Below are 20,470 nucleotides of genomic sequence, written 5' to 3' on the forward strand. Positions count from 1 at the left end.
AGACTTCAGGTCCATCCACCTCACTACAAATAACTCAATTTCGTTCCTTATTATGGCTGAGTAATATTCCATTGTGTATGTGTGCCCCGTCTTCTTTATCCATTCATCTGTCAGTGGACATTTAGCTTGCTTCCACGTCCTGGCTATTGTAAATACTGCTGCAGTGAACATTGTGGTACATGTATCTTTTTGAATTATGGTTTTCTCAGGGTATATGCCCAGTAGTGGGATTGCTGGGTCATATGGTAGTTCTATTTTTAGTTTTTTAAGGAACCTCCATACTGTTCTCCGTAATGGCTGTATCAATTTACATTCCCACCAACAGTGCAAGAGAGTTCCCTTTTCTCCACACCCTCTCCAGCATTTATTGTTTCTAGATTTTTTGATGATGGCCATTCTGACTGGTGTGAGGTGATATCTCATTGTAGTTTTGATTTGCATTTCTCTAATGATTAGTGATGTTGAGCATCCTTTCCTGTGTTTGTTGGCAATCTGTATATCTTCTTTGGAGAAATGTCTATTTAGGTCTTCCGCCCATTTTTGAATTGGGTTTTTTGTTTTTTTGATATTGAGCTGCATGAGCTGCTTGTATATTTGGGAGATTAATCCTTTGCCAGTTTGCAAATATCTTCTCCCATTCTGGGGGTTGTCTTTTCGTCCTTTCGTCTTTTTTATGGTTTCCTTTGCTGTGAAAAAGCTTTTAAGTTTCATTAGGTCCCATTTGTTTATTTTTGTTTTTATTTCCATTTCTCTAGGAGGTGGGTCAAAAAGGATCTTGCTGTGATTTATGTCATAGAGTGTTCTGCGTATGTTTTCCTCTAAGAGTTTGATAGTGTCTGGCCTTACATTTAGGTCTCTAATCCATTTTGAGTTTATTTTTGTGTATGGTGTTAGGGAGTGTTCTAATTTCATTCTTTTACATGTAGCTGTCCAGTTTTCCCAGCACCACTTATTGAAGAGGCCGTCTTTTCTCATGGTGGGATTTTAAATTGGATTAGTAGAGATCATTTTTGAGAGAATTGACAGTAACAACTCAATAATGAATCTTGCAATCCATGCAAAAAGTATTTCTTTCTGTTTCCTGAGGTCTTTACTTTCTCTCAGTGATGTTTTATACTTTTTGTGTTGTGCTCTAGCACTATTTACTTAGATATTTGATGTTTTTGATACTATTATCAATGGTATTTAAAATTTCATATTCTAATTATTTGTTGCTATTATATGGGAATAGAAAACTGGTAATAATAATAACCACAAAGTGGTTTTTATTATAACTGATAAGTTGATTAAGTTCACTTATTAACTCTAATGATTTTATATTCTTTTGCATATTCTATGTAATGCCATCTGTGAATAATGACAGTTTTACTTTTTCCTTTCCAAACTTTACAACTATTATAATTTCCTGGTAATACTTCACTTTTTAGAACCATCAGTAAATTGTTGATGGATAGTGAACATCCTATTTTCCAAACGCAGGGAGAAATGTTTGATATTTCATCATTAAGTGTGACATTTGCTATAGATTTTTAGGGGGTAGATACACTTTATCAGATTAAGGAAGTTGCCTTCTATTCTAGATTGTGGATAGTTTTTTATCATGAATAGGTGCTGAAACTTAACCCATCTATAGAAGTGATCATAAGGTTTTCCCTTGGTTTGTTGTTGTTGTTAAGTGTTGTTAAGCATTACATTGATTTTTGAATTTTAAACCAATCTTACCTCCCTGCAGTATACCCTCATCAAGACAGGATGTATATCCTTTTTATATATTATTGTATTTTATTATTCGTTGGTTTAGGATTATTGGGTTTAAGTTCAGGAGAGATATTAGTATAAAGACCTATAGTTTTCTTTTCTTCAAATGTCCTTGTGAGATGTTGTTATCAGTTTATATTGGCCTTCTAAAATGAGGACAAAGAAGCACAGTGGTTGAGAATCCGCCTGCCAATGCAGGAGACACGGGTTTGATCCATGGTCTGGGAAGATCCCACATGCCGCAGAGCAATTAAGCCCGTGCACCACAACTACTGAGCCTGTGCTCTACAGGCTGCGAGCCACAACTACTGAGCCCGTGTGCTGCAATTACTGAAGCCCACATGCCTAGAAGCCCGTGCTCTGCAACAAGAGAAGCCCTCGCTCGTCGCAACTAGAGAAAGCCCGGTCGCAGCAGCGAAGACACAACACAGCCAAAAAATAAATAAAAAGGAAAAAAAACTGTAAACTGATTTGAAAAATAAATAAAATGAGGACAAAGAAAGGGAATTATTTCCCCTTAGAAAAGTAATGCCCTTTTTTGTTGAGAGTTGCCCATTCCCCAAGCATTCTGATTACTCATGGTTACACCGTGTTTGGCTTTGGACAGCACCTTGTGTATTAGCTTCATCCTTTGAAAATTTTTATTTATTTACTTATTTAAAAATATTTATTTATTTACTTATTCATTCATTCATTTTTGGCGGCATCGGGTCTTAGCTGCGGGACGTGGGATCTTTCGTTGTGGTGCATGGGCTCTTCATTGCGGCGCTCGGGCTTCTCCCTAGTTGTGGTGCATGGGCTTCAGGGTGCACAGGCTCAGTAGTTGTAGTATGCGGGCTCTCTAGTTGTGGCGCATGGGCTCCAGAGCACATGGGCTCTGTAGTTGCAGCATGCGGGCTCTCAGGTTGTGGTGCGTGGGGCTCAGTAGTTGTGGTGCATGGGCTTAGTTGCCCCAAAGCATGTGGCATCTTAGTCCCTGACCAGGGATCGAACCTGTACTCCCTGCTTTGGAAGGCGGGGTCTTAACCACGGGACCACCAGGGAAGTCCCAGCTTCCTCCTTTTTTAAACTATAGACTGGATTAAAATTCAGTTGCATTTTCTGAAAAGAGTATTTGTTGAGGTATGGTAAATATTGGACCATGGTGAAAACTCAAATTAATGATTCAACTTCTTGGTTATATATACATATGCAAACTGTTTGCAACTTTGTGATTGTTGGAGTTTTGTTGCAAATGGAACATGTGCATTGATGTTTCTCAGTAAATGATGAGTGATGAAGCGGAGTTTACTGTAGGGCCTGAAAACCAAATGGAACTTTGTGGAGAACCCGAGAATCCTTCTTCATCTAAGGAAAAGCTGAGTATGGACCTGCTGTCCGTGAAACAGGAACAAGAAGGAGGATCCTCTGTTTGGGCCTCATCCATGTCCATGGAAGATGGTAAGAATGACTGTTCTCACCTCCTCTTCATGGTCTTAGCCAGTAGAGTCTGGATTCTGCCTCCTACACTTTACTGGAGCTGTTCTCATCAATCTCACTAGTTTTGGCTGAGATTGCTATTAATTTCTCAGCCATATTTGACGCAGTTGTTTACTCTCTCCTTCATGGAAACTTTCTGGGATTGCTATATTCTGTGACCTACTGGTTTTCCTCTCATATTCGTAACCCGCTTTCATTCTTTTTTTCTGCTTACCCTTGTCATTTTCCCTGTAAATATTATTGTAAAGATTCCTGAATCCCACCATTTTTTCTCTGTCTACTCCCCTCTGACATGATCTTTCAACAAGATACTACAATAGCTTCTTATCTGATCTGATTGCTATTCTTGCTAGAGTCTGACCCTCACTGTCTAACCCTGTAGCCGGAGTGATCATGTCAACACAGAAATGAGATCACGCCACATCCATGCTGAAGACCCATCATCACCTTTCCTAGGCACTCAGAACACAATCTGAGCTCCCGACCCTGGTCTCCCAGCTGTGCACGACCTGGCCCCGCCATCCTCTCCTAACACGTGGCCTGTCGTCTCCTCCTTGCTCTCTCTGCCTCTATCCTTTGCTCTGTGCTCCCTGGCCAGTCCCCTCCCCGGGGCTCTGCACGTGCCCTTGCCGCAGCCTGGAGCTCTTCCTCTGCATGTGCACAGGCCGGCTCTCTCTCCTCCTCCAGGCTCTGCCCAAAGGACACCTCCTCAGGAGGGCCTTCCCGACCACGTGGTCCGCTGGGGCTCCCCTCCTGCTCTCTGTCCCATCCCTGCTTGCCTCTTCCCTAACACGAATTCCAACCGTAATAACCGTTGGATCGTTGTACACTTACTGCCTGGCGTCCCCATGAGCATGGAAGCTCCATAAGGGCGGGGATTGCTGGCGTCTGTCCTGTTGGCTGCCGCTCCCCGGCTCCTGGCACGGCGCCCGGCACAGAGCAGGACGAGTCAATGGAGAAGAGGTGTCAGACCTGGAGTAAAAAGAAACTCAGGTTTCTGAGAGAGAAAAGATGCATGAGGAAGATCTTATACTGACAGGGATTTGGGGTGGGGTGACGGGGGCCATACAGAGCCTTCAGGTCTAGTGGCCACCACCTGTGTTTCCTCAGAACTTTGGAGGGAGAGAGGCGGGAGTTTGGCGGGGGGGGGGCATGTAATCTGATGTCAAGCTCGGTAGAGCATGGCATTTCATAGGTAAAGGACAGGAATCATGCCACCAAGTGAGACTTGCTGCTTTTCAGCTTGTAAAGCACGAGCTGCAGCTCAACCCTCAGCACCAGGGACCTGAGCCTCTTTATTCGTTGTACTGTCTTACGTGGTTTCCATATGTGTTCATGGTGCCATGAAGAGAAGAAAGTGCGTTTGTCATATTACTTCCTGAGCCCAATTTGAGGGGTCTCAGGCTCCATCTGGTACATCCTCTTGCTTTATGAAACAATTTCCTCAAAACTGAGGAGCACCGGGTGGTCCCTGTGGGGTTGCCATAATGCACTTACGTCACAGCTCCACTTGTTAATTTGGTTTCCAGATGTTACCGTCACTCACGATGTTCATGAGAAGATGGAAAATGGTCAAATCTCACCCGATGGCTTCTTGTCAAAATCTGCTGCCCCAGAGCTTATGAATATGGCAGGAGATAGTATCCCGCCCGACCAAGTGGATTGCCTGTCTGATGATTTCACTAGTCTCAGGAAAGATGACCTGATGCACAATCCTGGTAGTAATGCAGTCATAGGAGGAACCAAGAACTGCAGCGTCTCTGTAGATGATCGAAAAGTCTCGGTAACATCTGCTTTGGAAACTGGGCCAAATACATCGCAAATAACTCCTGCTATGGCACAAGGAATCAATGCTGATATAAAACACCAGTTAATGAAGGAAGTTCGAAAATTTGGGCGAAGTAAGTAGTGAAAGACCATCTATCAATAATATAATGGAGGTCCCTTTCCGTTTAGGATTCAGAATAGATTCAAGGTATCTCTTTTTTTTTTAATTGGAGTGTAATTGCTTTGTAATGGTATGTTAGTTTCAGCTTCACAACAAAATGAATCAGTTATATATATACATATGTTCCCATATCACTTCCCGCTTGCATCTCCCTCCCTCTCACCCTCCCTATCCCACCCCTCCAGGCGGTCACAGAGCACCGAGCTGATCTCCCTGTGCTATGCGGCTGCTTCCCACTAGCTATCTACCTTACGTTTGGTAGTGTATATATGTCCATGCCTCTCTCTCGATTTGTCACAGTTTACCCTTCCCCCTCCCCATATCCTCAAGTCCATTCTCCAGTAAGTCTGTGTCTTTATTCCTGTTTTACCCCTAGGTTCTCCATGACATTTTTTTTTCTTAAATTCCATATATATGTGTTAGCATACAGTACTTGTCTCTCTCTTTCTGACTTACTTCACTCTGTATGACAGACTCTAGGTCTATCCACCTCATTAGAAATAGCTCAATTTCATTTCTTTTTATGGCTGAGTAATATTCCATTGTATATATGTGCCACATCTTCTTTATCCATTCATCCAATGATGGACACTTAGGTTGTTTCCATCTCTGGACTATTGTAAATAGAGCTGCAACGAACATTTTGGTACATGATTCTTTTTGAATTATGGTTTTCTCAGGCTATATGCCCAGTAGTGAGAGTGCTGGGTCATATGGTAGTTCTATTTTTAGTTTTTTAAGGAACCTCCATACTGTTCTCCACAGTGGCTGTATCAATTTACATTCCCACCAACTGTGTAAGAGAGTTCCCTTTTCTCCACACCCTCTCCAGCATTTATTGTTTCTAGATTTTTTGATGATGGCCATTCTGACTGGTGTGAGATGATATCTCATTGTAGTTTTAATTTGCATTTCTCTAATGATTAGTGATGTTGAGCATTCTTTCATGTGTTTGTTGGCAGTCTGTATATTTTCTTTGGAGAAATGTCTATTTAGGTCTTCTGCCCATTTTTGGATTGTGTTGTTTGTTTTTTTCTTATTAAGCTGCATGAGCTGCTTATAAATTTTGGAGATTAATCCTTTGTCAGTTGCTTCATTTGCAAATATTTTCTCCCATTCTGAGGGTTGTCTTTTGGTCTTGTTTATGGTTTCCTTTGCTGTGCAAAAGCTTTGAAGTTTCATTAGGTCCCATTTGTTTATTTTTGTTTTTATTTCCATTTCTCTAGGAGGTGGGTCAAAAAGGACCTTGCTGTGATTTATGTCATAGAGTGTCCTGCCTATGTTTTCCTCTAAGAGTTTGATAGTTTCTGGCCTTACATTTAGGTCTTTAATCCATTTTGAGCTTATTTTTGTATATGGTGTTAGGGAGTGATCTAATCTCATACTTTTACATGTACCTGTCCAGTTTTCCCAGCACCACTTATTGAAGAGGCTGCCCTTTCTCCACTGTACATTCCTGCCCCCTTTATCTAAGATAAGGTGACCATATGTGCGTGGGTTTATCTCTGGGCTTTCTATCCTGTTCCATTGATCTATATTTCTGTTTTTGTGCCAGTACCATACTGTCTTGATTACTGTAGCTTTGTAGTATAGTCTGAAGTCAGGAAGCCTGATTCCTCTAGCTCCGTTTTTCGTTCTCAAGATTGCTTTAGCTATTCGGGGTCTTTTGTGTTTCCATACAAATTGTGAAATTTTTTGTTCTAGCACTGTGAAAAATGCCAGTGGTAGTTTGATAGGGATTGCATTGAATCTGTAGATTGCTTTGGGTAGCAGAGTCCTTTTCACAATGTTGATTCTTCCAATCTAAGAACATGGTATATCTCTCCATCTATTTGTATCGTCTTTAATTTCTTTCATCAGTGTCTTATAATTTTCTGCATACAGGTCTTTTGTCTCCTTAGGTAGGTTTATTCCTAGATATTTTATTCTTTTTGTTGCAATGGTAAATGGAATTGTTTTCTTGATTTCACTTTCAGATTTTTCATCATCAGTGTACAGGAATGCCAGATATTTCTGTGCATTAATTTTGTATCCTGCTACTTTACCAAATTCATTGATTAGCTCCAGCAGTTTTCTGGTAGCATCTTTAGGATTCTCTATGTATAGTATCATGTCATCTGCAAACAGTGACAGCTTTACTTCTTCTTTTCCAATTTGGATTCCTTTTATTTCCTTTCCTTCTCTGATTGCTGTGGCTAAAACTTCCAAAACTATGTTGAATAAGAGTGGTGAGAGTGGGCAAACTTGTCTTGTTCCTGATCTTAGTGGAAATGCTTTCAGTTTTTCCCCATTGAGGACGATGTTGGCTGTGGGTTTGTCATATATGGCCTTTATTATGTTGAGGAAAGTTCCTTCTATGCCTACTTTCTGCAGGGTTTTTATCATAAATGGGTGTTAAATTTTGTCAAAGGCTTTCTCTGCATCTATTGAGATGATCATGTGGTTTTTCTCCTTCAGTTTGTTAATATGGTGTATCACGTTGATTGATTTGCATATATTGAAGAATCCTTGCATTCCTGGAATAAACCCCACTTGATCATGGTGTATGATCCGTTTAATGTGCTGTTGGATTCTGTCTGCTAGTATTTTGTTGTGGATTTTTGCATCTATGTTCATCAGTGATATTGGCCTATAGTTTTCTTTCTCTGTGACATCCTTGTCTGGTTTTGGTATCAGGGTGATGGTGGCCTCGTAGAATGAGTTTGGGAGTGTTCCTCCCTCTGCTATAATTTGGAAGAGTTTGAGAAGGATAGGTGTTAGCTCTTCTCTAAATGTTTGATAGAATTCGCCTGTGAAGGCATCTGGTCCTGGGCTTTTGTTTGTTGGAAGATTTTTAATCACAGTTTCAATTTCAGTGCTTGTGATTGGTCTGTTCATATTTTCTATTTCTTCCTGATTCAGTCTTGGCAGGTTGTGCCTTTCTAAGGATTTGTCTATTTCTTCCAGGTTGTCCATTTTATTGGCATAGAGTTGCTTGTAGTAATCTCTCATGATCTTTTGTATTTCTGCAATGTCAGTTGTTACTTCTCCTTTTTCATTTCTAATTCTATTGATTTGAGTCTTCTCCCTTTTTTTCTTGATGAGTCTGGCTAATGGTTTATCAATTTTGTTTATCTTCTCAAAGAACCAGCTTTTAGTTTTATTGATCTTTGCTATCGTTTCCTTCATTTCTTTTTCATTTATTTCTGATCTGATTTTTATGATTTCTTTCCTTCTGCTAACTTTGGGCTTTTTTTGTTCTTCTTTCTCTAATTGCTTTAGGTGCAAGTTTAGGTTGTTTATTCGAGATGTTTCTTGTTTCTTAAGGTAGGCTTGTATTGCTACAAACTTCCCTCTTAGAACTGCTTTTGCTGCATCCCATAGATTTTGAGTCGTCGTGTGTCCATTGTCATTTGTTTCTAGGTATTTTTTGATTTCCTCTTTGATTTCTTCAGTGATCACTTCGTTATTCAGTAGTGTATTGTTTAGCCTCCATGTGTTTGTGTATTTTACAGATCTTTTCCTGTAATTGATATCTAGTGTCATAGCGTTGTGGTCGGAAAAGATACTTGATACAACTTCGATTTTCTTAAATTTACCAAGGCTTGATTTGTGACCCAAGATATGATCTATCCTGGAGAATGTTCCATGAGCACTAGAGAAAAATGTGTATTCTGTTGTTTTTGGATGGAATGTCCTATGAATATCAGTTAAGTCCATCTTGTTTAATGTATCATTTAAAGCTTGGGTTTCCTTATTTATTTTCATTTTGGATGATCTGTCCATTGGTGAAAGTGGGGTGTTAAAGTCCCCTACTATGAATGTGTTACTGTCGATTTCCCCTTTTATGGCTGTTAGTATTTGCCTTATGTATTGAGGGGCTCCGATGTTGGGTGCATAAATATTTACAATTGTTATATCTTCTTCTTGGATCGATCCCTTGATCATTATGTAGTGTCCTTCTTTGTCTCTTCTAATAGTCTTTATTTTAAAGTCTATTTTGTCTGATATGAGAATTGCTACTCCAGCTTTCTTTTGGTTTCTATTTGCATGAAATATCTTTTTCCATCCCCTTACTTTCAGTCTGTATGTGTCTCTAGGTCTGAAGTGGGTCTCTTGTAGACAGCAAATATATGGGTCCTGTTTTTGTATCCATTCAGCCAATCTGTGTCTTTTGGTGGGAGCATTTAGTCCATTTACATTTAAGGTAATTATCGATATGTATGTTCCTAGTCCCATTTTCTTAATTGTTTTGGGTTCGTTATTGTAGGTCTTTCCTTCTCTTGTGTTTCTTGCCTAGAGAAGTTCCTTTAGCAGTTGTTGTAGAGCTGGTTTGGTGGTGCTGAACTCTCTCAGCTTTTGTTTATCTGTAAAGGTTTTAATTTCTCCATCAAATCTGAATGAGATCCTTGCTGGGTAGAGTAATCTTGGTTGCAGGTTTTTCTCCTTCATCACTTTCAATATGTCCTGCCACTCCCTTCTGGCTTGCAGAGTTTCTGCTGAGAGATCAGCTGTTAACCTTATGGGGATTCCCTTGTGTGTTATTTGCTGTTTTTCCCTTGCTGCTTTTAATATGTTTTCTGTGTATTTAATTTTTGACAGTTTGATTAATATGTGTCTTGGCGTATTTCTCCTTGGATTTATCTTGTATGGGACTCTCTGTGCTTCCTGGACTTGATTAACTATTTCCTTTCCCATATTAGGGAAGTTTTCAACTATAATCTCTTCAAATACTTTCTCAGTCCCTTTCTTTTTCTCTTCTTCTTCTGGAACCCCTATAATTCGAATGTTGGTGCGTTTCATGTTGTCCCAGAGGTCTCTGTGACTGTCCTCAGTTCTTTTCATTCTTTTTCCTTTATTCTGCTCTGCAGTAGTTATTTCCACTGTTTTATCTTCCAGGTCACTTATCCGTTCTTCTGCCTCAGTTATTCTGCTATTGATCCCATCTAGAGTGTTTTTCATTTCATTTATTGTGTTGTTCATCATTGTTTGTTTCATCTTTAGTTCTTCTAGGTCCTTGTTAAATGTTTCTTGCATTTTGTCTATTCTATTTCCAAGATTTTGGATCATCTTTACTATCATTATTCTGAATTCTTTTTCAGCTAGACTGCCTATTTCCTCTTCATTTGTTAGGTCTGGTGGTTTTTTCCCTTGCTCCTTCATCTGCTGTGTGTTTTTCTGTCTTCTCATTTTGCTGATCTTACTGTGTTTGGGGTCTCCTTTTTGCAGACTGCAGGTTTGTATTTCCGTTGTTTTTGGTGTCTGTCTCCAGTGGCCAAGGTTGGTTCTGGGTTGTGTAGGCCTTCTGGTGGAGGGGACTAGTGCCTGTGTTCTGGTGGATGGGGCCGGATCTTGTCTTTCTGGTGGGCAGGTCCACGTCTGGTGGTGTGTTTTGGGGTGTCTGTCGACTTATTATGATTTTAGGTAGCCTCTCTGCTAATGGGTGGGGTTGTGTTCCTGTTTTGCTAGTTGTTTGGCCTAGGGTGTCCAGCACTGTAGCTTGCTGGTCGTTGAGTGAAGCTGGGTGTTGGTGTTGAGATGGAGATCTCTGGGAGATTTTCGCTGTCTGATATTATGTGCAGCTGGGAGGTCTCTTGTGGCCCACGGTCCTGAAGTTGGCTCTCCCACCTCAGAGGCACAGCACAAACTCCTGGCTGCAGCACCAAGAGCCTTTCATCCACACGGCTCAGAAGAAAAGGGAGAAAAAGTAGAAAGAAAGAATTAGTAGAAGTAGAAAGAAAGAAAGAAAGGAGGGAGGGAGGGAGCAAGGAAGGAAGGAGGGAAGGAAGGAAAATAAAGACGATAAAGTAAAATTAAGATAAAATATAATAAAGTTATTAAAATAATTATTAAGAGCAAAATAAACCCAAAAAACAAAAAAATGGATGGATAGAACCCAGGAACAAATGGTGGAAGCAAAGCTATACAGACAAAATCTCACACAGAAGCATACACATACACACTCACAAAAAGAGGAAAAGAATAAAAAATCATAAATACTGCTCTCAAAGTCCACCTCCTCAATTTGGGATGATTTGTTGTCTAAAGGAGGGAAGGAAGGAAAGAAAGAACGAAGATAAAGTAAAATAAAATAAAGTTATTAAAATAAAAAGTAATTATTAAGAGAAAAATTTTTAAAAAAACGGACGGATAGAACCCTCGGACAAATGGTGGAAGCAAAGCTATACAGACAAAATCTCACACAGAAGCATACACATACACACAAAAAAAGGAAAAGGGGAAGAATCATAAATCTTGCTCTCAAAGTCCACCTCCTCAATTTGGGATGACTCGTTGTCTATTCAGGTATTCCACAGATGCAGGTACATCAAGTTGGTTGTGGAGCTTTAATCAGCTGCTCCTGAGGCTGCTGGGAGAGATTTCCCTTTCTCTTCTTTGTTCTCACAGCTCCCAGGGCTCAGCTTTGGATTTGGCCCCGCCTCTGCGTGTAGGTCTCCGGAGGGCGTCTGTTCTTCGCTCAGACAGGATGGGGTTAAAGGAGCCGCTGATTCGGGGGCTCTGGCTCACTCAGGGCGGGGGGGAGGGAGGGGCACGGAGTGCGGGGTGGGCCTGCGGCGGCAGAGGCCAGCGTGACGTTGCAGCAGCCTGAGGCGCGCCGTGCGTTCTTCCGGGGGAGTTGTCCGTGGATCCCGGGACCCTGGCAGTGGCGGGCTGCACAGGCTTCCCGGAAGGGAGGTGTGGAGAGTGACCTGTGTCGGCACACAGGCTTCTTGGTGGCGGCAGCAGCAGCCTTAGCGTCTCATGCCCGTCTCTGGGCTCCGCGCTTTTAGCCGCGGCTCGCGCCCATTTCTGGAGCTCCTTAAGCAGCACTCTTAATCCCCTCTCCTCGCGCACCAGGAAACAAAGAGGTAAGAAAAAGTCTCTTCCCTCTTCGGCAGGTCCAGACTTTTCCCCGGTCTCCCTCCCGACTAGCCGTGGTGCACTAACCCCTTCAGGCTGTGTTCACGCCGCCAACCCCAGTCCTCTCCCGGCGCTCCAACCGAAGCCTGAGCCTCAGCTCCCAGCCCCGCCCGCTCCGGCGGGGGAGCAGACAAGCCTCTCGGGCTGGTGAGTGCCAGTCAGCCCTTATCCTCTGTGCGGGAATCTCCCCGTTTTCCCCTCCGCACCCCTGTGGCTGTGCTCTCCTCCGCGGCTCCGAAGCTGCCCCCGTCTGCCACCCGCAGTCTCCGCCCGCGAAGGGGCTTCCTAGTGTGTGGACACTTTTCATCCGTCACACCTCCCTCCCATTGGTGCAGGTCCCGTCCCTATCGTTTTGTCTCTGTTTATTCTTTTTTATTTTGCCCTACCCAGGTACGTGGGGGGTTTCTTGCCTTTTGGGAGGTCTGAGGTCTTCTGCCAGCGTTCAGTAGGTGTTCTGTAGGAGTTGTTCCACGTGTAGATGTATTTCTGGTGTATCTGTGGGGAGGAAGGTGATCTCCGCGTCTTCCTCTTCCGCCATCTTCCCGGAAGTTCCTCTCAAAGTATCTCTTGAGGTGCATTTTTGGGAAGTACTGGGTTTTCACATAATTTAAAATGATTCCTCTGGCTTTACCTAAAAAAGACCCAATACACCTTTCTCTCTCTTTTTCCCCTTACTTACTGTAATAGTTTCCTTTTGCTGCTGTAACAAGTTATCACAAACTTCGTGGCTGAAAACTGTATTATCTTCGAGTTGTGGAAGTCAGATCTGAAATGATTTTCACTGGGCTAGCAAGAAGGTGTTGGCAGGCCAGGGTTCATTCTGCAGGCTCTAGGGAGAATCTGTTTCCTTGCCTCTTCCAGCTTCTACAGGCTGCCTGTGTTCCTTCGCTCGTGGGCCCTTCCTCCATCTTCAAGCCAGCAACTTAGCCCCTTCTCTCGTCTCTAACCTCTGCTCCCACCCTTACATCTTTTCTTTCTGACCAGCTCTACTGCCTCTCTTTTATAAGGATATTTGTGGTTACGTTGGGCAACATGTATAAACATGGATAATCTCCCCATCTCAAGAGCCATAACTTAATCACATCTGCAAAGTAAGGTCTCTTTTGCCATATAAGGTAACATGTTCACAGGTTCTCAGAATTAGGACATGGACAACTTGGGGGGCCATTATTCAGCAGGCCACATTTAATTAGTGTTTAGAGTTTCCGTAGCAGATATGTGCGGATATCTTGATCTGAGTGTTTCAAATACAAACTATACCTAACTTTCCACACACAAGGAATGATTACTGATGATGTGTAAAGATTGAATTTTATTTTTCATCCATATTTTTAAAAATACTAATTTTTTTAATATCTTCAGAGTATGAAAGAATTTTCATTTTGCTTGAAGGAGTGCAAGGACCTCTTGCAGTGAGGAAACAATTTATTGAATTTACCATCAAGGAAGCTGCAAGGTGGGTGTAAAGAGGAACTCTTCATTGTGTTTTTTGAAGCAGGAGGGCTGCCCAATGCAAGACAGGCGGAGGGATTGGTTCTGCCTTGCTTTTCTTTTTTGTTTTAATTAATTAATTAATTATTTGGCTCCATTGGATCTTCGTTGCTCCACATGAGCTTTCTCAAGTTGCGGCGAGCGGGGGCTACTCTTCATTGCAGTGCGACGGCTTCTCATTGCGGTGGCTTCTCTTGTTGTGGAGCACGGGCTCTAGGTGCACAGGCTTCAGTAGTTGTGGCACGCGGGCTCAGTAGTTGTGGCTCACGGGCTTAGTTGCTCTGCGGCATGTGGGATTTTCCCGGACCAGGGCTCGAACCCGTGTCCCCTGCATTGGCAGGAGGATTCTTAACCACTGTGCCACCAGGGAAGTCCTGCTTTGCTTTCCTAAGCCCTGGCCTTCAGTCATAACTACGGCTGTCTGCAGAGGCGTCTAGATTAATACTACCTGAGGCCAACTCATTCATCCAGGTCTGTGGAGCCTTTTGCACTCCTCACAGTCTGAGGTGGGCTTGGGCTCTCAGCTGGTAATCTCGGTATTAGCTAAGCCCTATCTTTACACGGACATACATTTTCTATTTCCCATGTGAATGGCCAGTCCCACGTTGTATCCCACACGGTGCCTCACGCATCATAAATGCTTTAAGGACCTTTTGGATAATAAAATTTCTTTTTCGTTTTTAGGTTCAAAAGACGAGTCTTAATTCAGTACCTTGAGAAGCTACTAGAAGAAATAGAATCCCATCACCTTCCCAACAGTGTTTAATCACATCAACAGCAGATCATGATGTTAACGCAATGACCAAGGAGGAAAAAAGAATAAGTGTTCTGTGCTGTAGGATAGAATGGGATATTGTTGATTATCCTACGATGTTTTAGTCAAGGGAACTGCCTTCCAGAGGCTAAGAAAAAGCAGTGGAGCTTTTTGTTTTCAGTTTATTTGGCGGGAAAAGCTGGCTTTTGCCTTATGAGTGTTCTTTGAAAGTATTACTTTGTTGTTTTGTTGTTACTTTTCCCAATTGAGGAAGGTGATGTTATTAATCCAGCAGGTTAAAATCAGTAAACCCTGTCGCCCCTACCACATGTGATAAGGGTTCACTCTTGAACTTGGCCATCCTGGGCATTTCCAGAGTGACTAGGGGCTACGTGCAGGTGGGGCACTACTTGGTGCTCTTACTATGTCCTTTAGAAAGAATAGGTGTTCAGAGGCCAACTGGTAATCTTGTGTGTGCTGAACAAAGTTTTCAACCATTCCTAGTTGTGCCTTTAAAACCATGCAAGATTCAGGACAGTTTGGATCAAAGAGTAAGAAAGCTGCTATTTGGGTAAGTTATTTCTCCGTGGGCGGGTCACGGGGAGTCACCAATCTACCTCCAACTCTGTTCTATTTTGTCTAGAGGCATTACAAAGTGCACCTGAGGCTGCCTCAACCCCTGACATTTGTTCTCGCATGTGACGACAGAAAGTCTTCAGGGGGACTTGTGCATTCTGTGCTTCAGAAGCAGTAAAAGAAAAAATAATGCATATATTTCCTTTAATGTTTATACAAAGGTTTATATGGGGCAGTATTGTTATGTTTGTGTTAATATGCAAAAATTTAAATGTGCAAAGAGATTCTGACATTGCATATATATATCATTTTATTGATTTTTCACAAGGTCCCTGATGCTAGAGAAATTTCTAGTTTTCTGTTTCTTCTGCTTTGTTATTCCTTCCAGAAAAAAAAAGTGCACACTGTTGGGTTTTTTAAAATAAATTTATTATTTTTTGGCTGCGTTGGGTCCTCCATTGCTGTGCGCGGGCTTTCTTTAGTTGCCGCGAACAGAGGCTACTCTTCCTTGCGGTGTGAGGGCTTCTCATTGCGGTGGCTTCTCATGTTGTGGAGCACAGGCTCCAGGAATGCAAGCTTCAGCAGTTATGGCACACAGGCTTCAGTAGTTGTGGCACACGGGCCTAGCTCCTCTGTGGCATGTGGGATCTTCCCGGGCCAGGGCTTGAACCCGTGTTCCCTACCTTGGCAGGCGGATTCCCAACCACTGTGCCACCAGGGAAGCCACCACACTGCTAAATTAAGATGTTAGCGGAAGGATGTAAGCTTCAAAACGTCACTCACGGAACTTAGTGATATTGGTGAACGTGGTGTAGGGCACTCTGGGTAGGGTCCTCCAGGAACACTGGAAACACCGGGAAAACAATGATCGGAATCAAGTTTATTGGAACTCTGGAAGATCATCAGAGGTTTACAGCAACCAAGCGAATGTTAAGTCTGAAGAAGAGCCATGAAATGTGACAGGAGAATTTGCTGGCATTTTAAGTTATTCTTGCCCCAGCCCTTGCCTAGTAGAGCAGCTGTCTTGACGATGTCAGCGTGCATTCCAAGTGAGGGTTCCTGGCTCAGGAGGGAGGAGAGTAGACCTTACTCCCAAGGAATTGTGTTTGTTTAAAGCTGTCTAGAAGGCTCCCTGAAGGACTGACGCAAGGGCATTTTTTGCATTTCTATTGTCTTAACTCTAAGCTCTTTTAGAGTGGAGAAGCAGCTATGTGAAGGACGTTCCTCAGAAACATTGAAAGGCAAGTGAATAAGCTGCCGATGCTTATGGCAAACAACAGACAAATAGGACTGAGCAAAGAGTGTACAATAGAGCACTTTTTCTTTCTTGGCACTCTCAATGCATAAAGAAATGAGCTGGACAGTTCAACTACTAAGCAAACATTCACAGAGCTCTGACACTCATGATTTATTGTCTCAATGCCCTTTACAAGTTGAAAAGCTGAAAGTCTCAATGTCAAGATGTCTGATATTCACACTCTATCACCCCAAATCCCTGTCAGTATAAGATCTTCCTCATGCATCTTTTCTCTCTCAGAAACCTGAGTTTCTTTTTACTCCAGGTCTGACACCTCTTCTCCATTGACTCGTCCTGCTCTGTGCCGGGCGCCGTGCCAGGAGCCGGGGAGCGGCAGCCAACAGGACAGACGCCAGCAATCCCCGCCCTTATGGAGCTTCCATGCTCATGGGGACGCCAGGCAGTAAGTGTACAACGATCCAACAGAATTATTACAGCTGGAATTCGTGTTAGGGAAGAGGCAAGCAGGGATGGGACAGAGAGCAGGAGGGGGAGCCCCAGCGGACCACGTGGTCGGGAAGGCCCTCCTGAGGAGGTGTCCTTTGGGCAGAGCCTGGAGGAGGAGAGAGAGCCAGCCTGTGCACGTGCAGAGGAAGAGCTCCAGGCTGCGGCAAGGGCACGTGCAGAGCCTCGGGGAGGGGACTGGCCAGGGAGCACAGAGCAAAGGACAGAAGCAGAGAGAGCAAGGAGGAGACGACAGGCCACGTGTTAGGAGAGGATGGCGGGGCCAGGTCGTGCACAGCTGGGAGACCAGGGTCGGGAGCTCAGATTGTGTTCTGAGTGCCTAGGAAAGGTGATGATGGGTCTTCAGCATGGATGTGGCGTGATCTCATTTCTGTGTTGGCGTGATCACTTTGCCTGCAGGGCAGGAAGTGACTTAGATGTGCAGAAGATGGGAAGTAGGGAAATCAGATAAGAAGCTATTGGAGTAGCTTGGTGACATGAGGGCAGCCCAGATCAGAGGAATGGAGAGAAATGGTGGGATGCGGGATTTTTATTGGGCATCAAGTTGCTGATCTTGCTAAAGGATGGAAGTGAGAGAATAATAAATAATAATAACAGGAATCGCGAGTGAATCTGGGTGTTTTAGCCTAAACTACTGGGTAGGTCATAGTACCAAGTGTGCACAGGTATTAGGCAACTGCTCGCAAGAATGGAGTGTGGCCAAACTTTCCTGATCCTGATTCAGTGACCTCACATTGGTAGCTTAACCTAGGCCATGGTGGGACTATTTATACTATGGATATCTACAAACTTTAAATACTAGGGCTTCTAAACCCTCCCATGCCCTCCATATCTGTGGACAGCAGGTTGTTACACCTTTATGTATGTTACACCTGATGGATGGTGTTATTAGCTGAGATAGAGAAGGCTGAAAGTAGAGCATTTTTGGAGAGGGAAAGGTCAGAAGTTCAAACACGTAGAACCGGTTGGATTTTAGATATGTAGTAGATAGTCATTGGAGATACCATGTAAGCAGTTGTATATGAGCCTGAATTTCAGGAGCAAGTTGTGGTCTAGAGGTACAAAGGTGAGAGTTCTTGTAGTGTGAATCATATTTAAAGTTGTAAGACTGCATGGGGTCACCTAGGGAGATAGTAGATTGAAGAGAAAGGAGCCCAATATTCAGCTTTGGGTCCCTGCAATACTTAGAGGTGGGAAAGAAGAGAAAAAAACCAGAAAGGGAAGAAAGAAAATGAGTCACTTGTAAGGGGGCAAGGAATCCAGGAGAATGTGGTGTCTGGGGAACCTAAAAGTTTTCCATGGAAGAGGGAGTGAACAACTGTATCACGTGCTGCTGAGAAATTAATGCCGAAGTGTAGCAGATGCTGGTGACCTTGACCCTGTTTCATTGGAATACAGTAAGAAGGAGCCAGACTGCACTGGGTTAAAGCATGAACAGAGTGTGAAGACAGGCAGAATGTGAGCAGACCCGTCCTCTTGTTTAGCCCGTCATCTCCTTCTGCCTCAGGAACCTGCTTTATTCTAACTCTTGCAGCAACTTCAAATGGTTGGCCGTAACTAGGGCCTTGCCCCTCTACTGGCAAACATGCTCATATCTGTCCATCCTCCAAGGACATAACTATAAGCTTCCTTTGACATGGCTGAACCCTAGAGATGGGGTTCCCCCTCTCCTTCCTGTTTGCTGAACCACGCTGACATTCTCCGCCTTCTCTTAGAGGATGAGAGGCTCTTGGGTTCTCCAGGATGTTTCATTTGTTTTTGATGCTCTGCTGCAAATTGACCTGCTTCATCATGCTTTGTTTGCTGAAAAACGTCAGTGGACATATTCCATTAGAGACAAAATGCAATCATTGGAAAATCACAGTCTTCATATGCATACACCCATATACAGCCATGCATTTATGTCATTAAAAGAAGTTTAAATCATGGGCCAAAGATTTACTGCCACCCAACACACACTGTGTTCTCAGAAAATGCAATCCAATTTTAATCTAGTCTAAGTGAAACAAGGAAAAGGTAAAATACAAGGTGTTATCCAAAGCCAAACATGGTACAACCCTGATTACTAAGAATGCTGGGGAATGACTGGTTCTCATTAACCAAAGTGATAAAACACATGCTTATCTCTTTGGAGAAATACACACCATTTTGCTTCAGTGCTTGTTAGGTGAGGAATAAAGGAAATATCTTTTTAGTCATTTTGTGCTTTAAATCAATTAACATACTGATTAACACTTTATGAAATGGTACATGTCGATGGTGAAAGGTAGAATATTGAAAATGTAAATCTCCCCATCTGTGATCTGTGGAGATGCAAATATGTCACTTTTGGGGCTGGGCAGGTGTAGGGAGTGCTTTTCAGTGTTGGTGGCAAATGAAACATGAAATCGAAGGGTAGAATAGGTTAGCTGAGAGTTGTTTTCATCAAAGGATAACCCAGGAATATGCCTCTGCATTATCCGAATACAGTTTCGACAAAAATATTTTCCCAAACCATTTGCATTTCCCATAAAAGAGGAGCCCATAATGGGCGAAAACATTTTCATTGAGCATTTACTCTCTACCAGGTACTGTTTTAAATGCTTTATGTGTTAACTCAATCCTTCACCAAACCCTGTGAGTTAGGTGTGATTATTATCTGCATTATTAAAAATGAGGAAACTAAGGCACAGAAGATTAAGAAAAACTCCAATTAATTGAAGAGTTTTGGGGTAAAGTAGAATAACTTTCAATCTAGTTTTGTTACAGAAGAGATTGTTTTATGTTCTGTGCCTTTATATCGATGATCTCCTCCATGAGTGCAGATATAGTCCTCTTTGCACCTTTTTTCATTTTTCTTTTCTTTCTTTTTTTTTTTTTTTTTTTGGCCACATCGTGCGGCTTGCAGGATCTTAGTTCCCTGACCAGGATCAAACCCAGGCCCCTGGCAGTGGAAGCATGGAATCCTAGCCACTGTACTGCCAGGGAATTCCCTAGTACTTCATTTTTCAAGAGGAACACTCAGTTATTGTCTAGATAGAGCACAAGTTGCTTGAATAATGGGAACAGGAAGAAGAGTGTAATCTGGATATTAAGTGAGTTACTGTGGGGTGGGAAAGAATATAGACCCTGGCTCTATCTCTTATCAGCTGTGTCACTCAGGGCAAGGCATTTGACCACTGTCAGCCTTGATTTCTTCTTATTAAAGGACAGATAGTAATACTCATCTACAGAACAGTTGTGAGCATTAAATGTTATAATTTAAACACCAGCTCCTAACACACTACTATATATAAAATAGGTAAACAACAAGGACCCACTGTGTAACACAGGGAACTATACTCAATATCGTGTAATAACTTATAATGGAAAAGAATCTGAAAAAGAATATATATATGTATAACTGAATCACTTTGCTGTATACTTGAAACTAGCACAACATTGTAAATTAACTATACCTCAATTTTAAAAAAGAATAAAAAACACCACCAGGTCCTAGTCCAATAAATAACTATTATTTCTGTTCAACCAACACATCTTGGATCAGGAGGCTCCCACTTTCTGTTTACACAAGAATCCCTATGTCATATTTTATCATTTAAATAAGTAGAAGTAAAGCCTAAGATTTATATTTATCCTTTGAAGAAGAAAATAATTATACTAAGAATATCAAAATTTGGACACACATAGAAATAGTTACCCTACCTTCTTATCATTTTTAAACAGATAGCTAAAAGTGTAAACCCTTTTAGGTTGACCTGGATCAATTTCTTGAGGTGGGGAGGCCAATGTCTTCAGCTATTCCTCATAGTTAACTATTTGT

At 42.4% G+C, this 20,470-nt stretch overlaps 1 protein-coding gene across 2 annotated transcripts; it reads left to right on the forward strand.

The window, feature by feature from the left end:
- Nucleotides 1-3,640: 3,640 nt before the first annotated feature.
- Nucleotides 3,641-15,191, forward strand: LOC137216813 (integrator complex subunit 6-like). 2 transcript variants are annotated; one of them, XM_067722874.1, is made up of 3 exons: nucleotides 3,641-5,138; nucleotides 13,478-13,541; nucleotides 14,261-15,191. In XM_067722874.1, exons 1-3 carry the CDS (start codon nucleotides 4,799-4,801, stop codon nucleotides 14,340-14,342), a joined length of 486 nt encoding a protein of 161 aa, XP_067578975.1. In that variant the 5' UTR covers nucleotides 3,641-4,798; the 3' UTR covers nucleotides 14,343-15,191. The 2 variants fall into 2 exon arrangements, with proteins under 2 accessions (XP_067578975.1, XP_067578974.1); XM_067722873.1 differs by having other exon boundaries at nucleotides 13,448-13,541; nucleotides 14,261-15,187.
- Nucleotides 15,192-20,470: the final 5,279 nt, after the last annotated feature.

The sequence above is a fragment of the Pseudorca crassidens genome, chromosome X (assembly GCF_039906515.1).
Source record: "Pseudorca crassidens isolate mPseCra1 chromosome X, mPseCra1.hap1, whole genome shotgun sequence".
In the NCBI taxonomy this organism is placed as follows: Eukaryota; Metazoa; Chordata; class Mammalia; order Artiodactyla; family Delphinidae; genus Pseudorca; species Pseudorca crassidens.

Coding starts and splice junctions, on each gene's coding strand:
- LOC137216813 (XM_067722873.1), top strand. CDS start 4,799: ATGGAAAATGGTCAAATCTCACCCGATGGCTTCTTGTCAAAATCTGCT. Junction 5,139..13,447: donor AGTTCGAAAATTTGGGCGAA/GTAAGTAGTGAA, acceptor TAATATCTTCAG/AGTATGAAAGAATTTTCATT. Junction 13,542..14,260: donor ACCATCAAGGAAGCTGCAAG/GTGGGTGTAAAG, acceptor TTTCGTTTTTAG/GTTCAAAAGACGAGTCTTAA.